The 6,407-nt window shown below is 52.8% G+C and overlaps 3 protein-coding genes across 3 annotated transcripts; 1 reads left to right on the top strand and 2 right to left on the bottom strand.

Annotated features, from left to right (window-relative positions):
- Nucleotides 1–676: 676 nt before the first annotated feature.
- BO66DRAFT_229411 (putative R3H domain protein) lies at nt 677–3,501 on the bottom strand. The gene is made up of 4 exons (XM_025642749.1): nt 3,231–3,501; nt 2,380–3,170; nt 2,181–2,321; nt 677–2,120 (listed from the first exon to the last, which is right to left on the bottom strand). Exons 1-4 carry the CDS (start codon nt 3,285–3,287, stop codon nt 686–688), a joined length of 2,424 nt encoding a protein of 807 aa, XP_025498764.1. The 5' UTR covers nt 3,288–3,501; the 3' UTR covers nt 677–685.
- Nucleotides 3,502–4,252: 751 nt separating this feature from the next.
- Nucleotides 4,253–5,589, top strand: BO66DRAFT_395912 (zinc finger CCHC-type containing 10). Its single transcript, XM_025648337.1, has 3 exons — nt 4,253–4,533; nt 4,590–4,725; nt 4,795–5,589. Exons 1-3 carry the CDS (start codon nt 4,446–4,448, stop codon nt 5,465–5,467), a joined length of 897 nt encoding a protein of 298 aa, XP_025498763.1. The 5' UTR covers nt 4,253–4,445; the 3' UTR covers nt 5,468–5,589.
- Nucleotides 5,590–5,598: 9 nt separating this feature from the next.
- Nucleotides 5,599–6,407, bottom strand: BO66DRAFT_432406 (CCDC12/cwf18 family protein). Its single transcript, XM_025650642.1, has one exon. The coding sequence runs from the start codon at nt 6,345–6,347 to the stop codon at nt 5,733–5,735; it is 615 nt and encodes a 204-aa protein (XP_025498762.1). The 5' UTR covers nt 6,348–6,407; the 3' UTR covers nt 5,599–5,732.

The following is a 6,407-nucleotide window of genomic DNA, read 5'->3' as shown; positions in this document are numbered from 1 at the left end:
TGTGATGGTGGGGGTTTGTTAGCAGCGACGCTGGTCCGCCTTTTCTGGTTTGGTTCTTTTTTCCGTTTCCCCATTTCATTTATGTACCTTATATCATTTCGTATGTTGTTTCTCTCTGCTGCTGCTTTCTTCTCGACCTAACTGGACCAGTGACTGGCTGCGACTGTATTTCTAGCTGACTTGGCTTATCTGAAAATCATACTATTCAAACAAAGGAGCTCACTCAATAGTACTCAGACTTGGGAATTACCACGACGATAGAGATAGGCTAAGAACGGCGACTAATCTGGTTTCAGCATCGATTCAATCATACATTTATTGTGTCTAAGCACTGTCGCCCATCCCCACACCAGCAAGATCTAATGAGATATAGCAAGTTTTAAAGCTACTGTGACATGCTCGCATGTCAGTAGCTAAGCCCCACCAAGCGCCATGTAAAGCCCAGTCCTGGTCTGCGCTATCGACGAACCGCAGACGCAACAAACCCCCTACAATTCGGGAATGGGCTATTCGGGCAAGCCAGAATAGGCCCCCCACTCTCCATCCTTCTGATCACTCTGCCCCGAATTGGGAATCGCCACACCAGACCCTATCACACGTGCTTGGCCACGAGAAGAAAGTATGTGCACTTTTGAAAGTAGAAATCAGTCTATCGACCGAGCAATAGTACCAGTTAGAACACGGGTCAATTCGCTCGTGGTAACATAGTTCCTCCGGAAACAACGAGCGGGCCATTCTTGCTGTTTAGCGAATTGCTTGGAAAAGGTGGAGTTGAGGTAGGCCCATTTCGATGCTTCATGTCGAATTCGGATGGTACCTCGGACGGTGGTGGCTTGGGAGGAAGATGAGATGGCGTTCCCCATTTGGCAATTGAGTCTCGTCCACCGGAGGGTATACTGCGAGGGAGACTCTGCCCAGCGGACCCCAATGCATCCGGACTCTTGTTGTTGATATCCTGATAGCCATTCCACTGTGGAAGGACCCCGGGCTGCATGCCTGTGTACGGGCCCATACCGTGCTGACTGCCCTTAGCAGGGTGCCGTGCTAATGTGGCTGCTCCACCTGGAACAAACGAGCGGGTTTGAGGATTGAAAGGAGACCGACTAAAGCTTCCAGGCATAGGGTGAGAGCCTGAGTGAGGCTGCATGGCAGGACTCATTGGCTGGCCCGGATATTGAGCATAGGGATACGAAGTAGGGGTAGGCGGTTGGGTCTGATAATTGGTCCAAGCGGCCGGGGCATGGGTAGGGGGATGGTTGCGATGAGGCGGAAGAGTATAGCCGCCAGGATAAGGTGGTGTCGACCAGCCAGGTGTCTGTTGGTATTGTACAGGGTTAGGCATAGGGTAGCTGCCAAGCGCAGGTGATGATTTCGTAGACGCCATCGCCGGTGACTGAGTGATAGACGCATATCCTGTGTAAGGAGACTGCTGAGGAACAGGCCCATTTTGCCACGGACCACTCGGCGTCATTTGGGGAGAGACAGGCATCGAGTAATGGGGCATTGTGTTCTGATTCATGGGACCTGGGTACATGGGGCCGGTCTGCGCACTAGGTGTATAGCCCATGCTGGGTGGGGATACTCCAGGTCCAACCATGCAGGGCTGGTTTGGGAAGGACGGATCATTCATAGCCATACCATACGGCACTGAACCGTTGCCAAACTGCATCCCAGGGTAGTAGGCATTGAACTGAGACCGAGCTTCGAAGCTGTCGTCATGCGGCGTTTTCTGTCGGTGCGTTTTCTTGCGACCGCTGGTTGAACTTGAGCGCGACATGTTGGCGCTACTGTCGCCATTCGCGGTTTCGGCAGCTGCCTTTGACTCAGGGAAATCTCGGAAGATGCGCTCGCGCGCTTCCTGGTACTTGGCTTCTCGCTCCTCTCGGGTAAGAGCCAGTCTATCTTTCGCCGGTGTGGCACCTGTAGATGAACCACCACGGTCTCCGTCGTTACCGCTGTCGCCAGCTTCCGATCCATCTTTCGAATGACCAGAGCTTGCTGCAATGCTGCCCTCGGTGGAACGTCGCTCACTGCCTGCACGTCTCATGATTTTCATGGCAGGCATGGCAGGTGGCGGTGTGCTGTTGTTGGCAGCATATATGATGGACAGGGGCGTTGGCCTGACGAGACATTAGCGCGATGTTCTGCCCAAAGACTATGCAAGAAGAATATAAACATACAGTCGACAGAAAGGTGTTCTGTGAAGTCTGACTGACGTGACATTATTATCCACGAAGTGGGTCAGATGGTAGTAGTCGCCCAGTTTATGAGCCAAGAGTCTACCAAAAGCGTTGGAAGGAGGAAGTTCCAGTGAATGCTCCCTATTGACCAAGGATTAGAGTCCAACGTACAGACACCACGACACAATCAAGAACTTACTTGGAATTCTGTATGAAATGCCGAACCTTCTCTTCTAGCTGTAGAATCAGAAGACGATCCTTAGGGGATTTCATGGCCTCAAGAAGCTTTTCATCTGGCTCAGACGGAAAACCATGTATGGGTCGTCCAGCTTGGAAGGCCTCCGAGTTGGGGGTGATGAAGCCGCTGGACATTGCGTCTGGAAGCAAAGCACCGTTACTGTGCTGGGTGCCGTCGGGATACACTGGTCCTGTCGGCTGAAGTATAGCCCGCGGTCGTTGTATGTCTCTAAACCCGCGAACACCGGAATCGGATCCCGTCAACGAATTGGGTGCGCCAGAAGCAGGTCCGGAGAGAGACTCTTCCTCGTCAATGGCTTGCACGCTAGCACTATCATCAGGACGCAATGAGTCCTTCTCGTCCATCGCAAATGTGGTGACTGACGCCATGCTCTTCGAGTCAAAACTCGTCGGTTTGGTCGAAGAACTTGACAGATGGGTGCGGTCATCCTCGTCAAAGGATGTCTCCCGTTTCAATGATCCATTTTCTGGACCCTCACTAGAAAAATCGGGACTATCATGATATTTCTTTTCCGACAAATCAATGCCTTGTACAGCCTGGGAGAGACCGTCAACGTTTCGATCGCTAGTAGCGGCATCATCAGGAGCGTTGCTAGGGCCTAGCTGGCCAGAATGAATGTCATGGGAGCAGTATAGTTCGGAGGATGATGGAACTTCGATCGACTGAGAACCATGTAGCTCGTCAGATGGCATGGAAGCTACCGGTCCAAATGGTGGAGGCATCGCAGCAATCTGTGAGGGTATGTCAGGCAAGAACCGGGGCATGAACCTAGTTGTTGCACCAGAACCGACCTTTGCAAAGGAGAGACGGTGCTCGTCCCTCGTAGAACCTTTCGATGCCATTATCATGCGAATGCTTTCCGCCGGATCCGAGGATCTCTTCCTAACGTTTTCTTTCTTTGGTGATGAAAACGAGCGAGCGGGGAACCAACGGCTGAATAGGAAATCCCAACAAGAGAAAGCGCACGACTGAGCTCAACGCGTTCAGGAGTTGGCGATAGAAAAAAACCGGAATTCGAACTGATCAAGAGCCACTCAAAGAACCCACTTCACACAAGCCCAAAAAGAAAGACGGCACATCTCTGGGAAACGTAATTCGCCATAAGGAAAGCTGCCTGAGGTTAGAACCGCGCAAGATACATAAGAGCCGTTTCGTGGGCTAAGCGGAGAGTAAGGTGACTGACTGATCGATCAGGGGAAGAAAGCCAGTGACGGGAGACGCGAGAATGGCCGGCAACGCAGTCTGAGGAGAAAAGTGACTATTATTACGCGATTGTCAGAACGATCGAGCCATAGCCTTCTTCAATAAGCTGACTCGTGTCTTCTTTGGGAAGGTCAAAAAAAAGGTTTATATGACTTGGGGAAGAGAGAGGAAGAGGGGAGGAGGAAGAGGGAGTGGGGAGAGAAGAGAATCTTCCTACAAGAGAAATAAAGAATAGGGGGAGCTTGAAGACAAGCAACCGCCCTGGAAGAGCAAGTTAAACGGAGCCGACAGACAAATAGTACAGTACTCTAAATAAGTACTGTGGAAGGGTGTGGTGTGGCCCGGAGTGGGTGGTGGTGGTGGTGGTGGTGGTGGTCCGTCGCAACTATGCGGGTGTGGAAAGTGAATGAGTGGGTATGGGATGGATTCTTTTGGGCTGAAGAAGGAACGACAGACTGGCCGGCGGCAGGCACACAGGCAAGCAAGTTTAGCCGCGCGTTTAGCCCCGATGTTGTTCCGGCCCACATGGTTGGCTTGATCAGCCGCGGAAGACAAAGCCTGGAAAGTGGAAAGACTGGTGGCAGTTGAGATTCCATACTAGTAATTGGAACAGTAACCTTACATACTACGGATACCTAGTTTCGAATCTGAGTCGGGTCGGACCGTGAGCTACAGGCGAGGTAATAAAAGGGCTGACATAAATCCCCTCCCTGTCGTTCTTGGTGGTCAGTCACGTACCTCCACTTCATCTCATATCAGCCAAGTCTCTCTAGTCTCGACCGGATCGAGGGCCGACGATCTGGATGATGAATCGGTATCGAAATGCCCCCGGGCTAAGAGGCCCTAGCAAGGCCACAGCCAGCACCCTGTGCCAAAAATGCTTGCAACGAGATATGTACCCGTTTCGCTCTTAAGCCTTTGGGTCGCAAACTGACGTGGTTTAGCACGGCACTACAGCTATGAATGTAAAGCCACCGCGCAGGAGCGGCCTTACATGTCTCGCCCATCGCGCACGCAGCAGTTACAGAACCCAAAGCTGCGACCGCAATTAACGAATGATGCTTATAAGGATGCCTTACGCACGTGAGTGTGCCTCGATCTCAACCGTGCTTCACTCCTGTGTCGTCATCAAAGAAATTAACAAGACAATAGGCAGGAGTCTAATGATGCGTCTTTGACCAGGCATGAGGAAGAAAGAGGCCGCAAGAGAGATTTAGACCAGGTGGAACCGTTATACAGCCCAGCTCACCTGTCAAAGCGAGCACGCTCGGCTTCTTCACATTCAGCAAGCTCTGTATCGACAATTTCGACAAATCGGTCGCACTCCCGGTCGCCTCCCCGCCGCAACGAGCGGACAAGATCAGTGTCCTCTCGTCCTTCTGGTCACAGAAAGAGGCGCTATAGTGATGCATCTTCCGCTCACTCCGTTGCTTCTTACACCTCGGGAGCAAGAGGTTCCCGGTCCAGGTCGCGTGAGTGGTCAGATGACAGAAATACCCGACGGAGACGGCGCGCTTCGAGTCCAGACGAACGAGGACGTTCCAGGAACATGTCGCGAGATGGTGGACGAAGGGATCGGTCTAGAAGCCACAGTGTGGATCGCAGTCGAATGGCCAAGAGCAGAAGATCGGTGAGTCCCTCGCTGGCGACTGGGAGCGACCACCCAGCTTCAAGCCACCGCAAGGCGCAATCCCGTGCGGAGCCTGTGAGCAGTGGCGGCGGACGTGGCCCCGGTCAGGGTGTTCCTCCGCCCCGGCGGGAAAGAAGTCTCAGTCCCTACAGCAAGCGCATTGCACTAACCCAGGCAATGAACCTGGGACGTTAGGGTGCTTGTGGGTTTTGGATAGAGCAAAAGTCATTGGGGAATTTGCGCCGGCGTATTGGCGTTCTAGCCTCCTATTATTATTATTGGGACATTGTATGATAGGGTTGCAAAATCATTGAGAGCATAATGTACTGTATTGCTATGCAAAATTCCGTAACGCCTTGCGACTATTGCCCCTGACCCCAGCAGAAGAGCGCCTTATAGATAACGAGATGAAACCGAGTCGTACCACCACTTATTGTACACCATTCCTAGGGTATCAAGATTATGCCGAACCGTCCTCCTCCAGCTCCCTCCGTTCCTCTTCCTCCTCTTCCCTTTCTCGGACATGAATTCCCTCCACCAACATTTCGCCTTCAATGCCCACTTCCTCTCCCTCTTGATTGTTGAATGCTGCGCTCTTGGCTTGCGCGGCCCGCTGCGCATTTTCAATGCGTTGGCGCACCAGTCTTGCGATGGCGTTCTGGGTTCGCACATTCAGGACGTTCATTTTCTCGTCCAGGTCACGCTTCAAATCCCAGTTCGGCTTCTTCGGCTGCAGCTTGAATAGATCGATTGGCTGATCCTCCTCCGCATCTTTCTTCGCTTGTTCAGCGGTTGCTTTAGCAATCTCCGCAGCTTGGGCCTCCACGGTGATCTGGCCATCATTCGGGGCTTGTTCGAATCCAAGCTTGGGTCCACGAGTTTCCGGGTCGTAGTTTCTGCCGGACAGGTATTGCTTGGTCACGTCCGGAGCAGCATCTTCGTACTCATCGTTGGCGGCCCCAGCTTCCGTCACTGGCTCTGGTTCGGGCTGTTTGCGCTTTAAGGCGGCAAGCTTCGCAAGTCGAGCTTTGCGCTCTGTCGCAGCGGCATCAAGAGAGGCATGGCTGGATGACATGGCTGCGGAGGGGATGTGGGCGACGGAGAAAGCTGCGAATGACCAGGTCGAGGAGGGGGG

The sequence above is a fragment of the Aspergillus aculeatinus genome (genome assembly GCF_003184765.1).
Source record: "Aspergillus aculeatinus CBS 121060 unplaced genomic scaffold BO66scaffold_71, whole genome shotgun sequence".
Taxonomy (NCBI): domain Eukaryota; kingdom Fungi; phylum Ascomycota; class Eurotiomycetes; order Eurotiales; family Aspergillaceae; genus Aspergillus; species Aspergillus aculeatinus.
The sequence above is the reverse complement of the archived record's forward strand: the minus strand, read 5'-3'. Positions and strand labels throughout refer to the sequence as shown.

What these genes read in the sequence shown, in the direction of transcription:
- BO66DRAFT_229411 (XM_025642749.1), bottom strand. Translation starts at nt 3,287, where the DNA reads ATGATAATGGCATCGAAAGGTTCTACGAGGGACGAGCACCGTCTCTCC. An exon ending in ACCGTCTCTCCTTTGCAAAG is followed by an intron (nt 3,171 to 3,230) that starts GTCGGTTCTGGT and finishes ATACCCTCACAG; the next exon opens with ATTGCTGCGATGCCTCCACC. An exon ending in AGAACACCTTTCTGTCGACT is followed by an intron (nt 2,121 to 2,180) that starts GTATGTTTATAT and finishes ATGTCTCGTCAG; the next exon opens with GCCAACGCCCCTGTCCATCA.
- BO66DRAFT_432406 (XM_025650642.1), bottom strand. Translation starts at nt 6,347, where the DNA reads ATGTCATCCAGCCATGCCTCTCTTGATGCCGCTGCGACAGAGCGCAAA.
- BO66DRAFT_395912 (XM_025648337.1), top strand. Translation starts at nt 4,446, where the DNA reads ATGATGAATCGGTATCGAAATGCCCCCGGGCTAAGAGGCCCTAGCAAG. An exon ending in CCAAAAATGCTTGCAACGAG is followed by an intron (nt 4,534 to 4,589) that starts ATATGTACCCGT and finishes GTGGTTTAGCAC; the next exon opens with GGCACTACAGCTATGAATGT. An exon ending in TATAAGGATGCCTTACGCAC is followed by an intron (nt 4,726 to 4,794) that starts GTGAGTGTGCCT and finishes ACAAGACAATAG; the next exon opens with GCAGGAGTCTAATGATGCGT.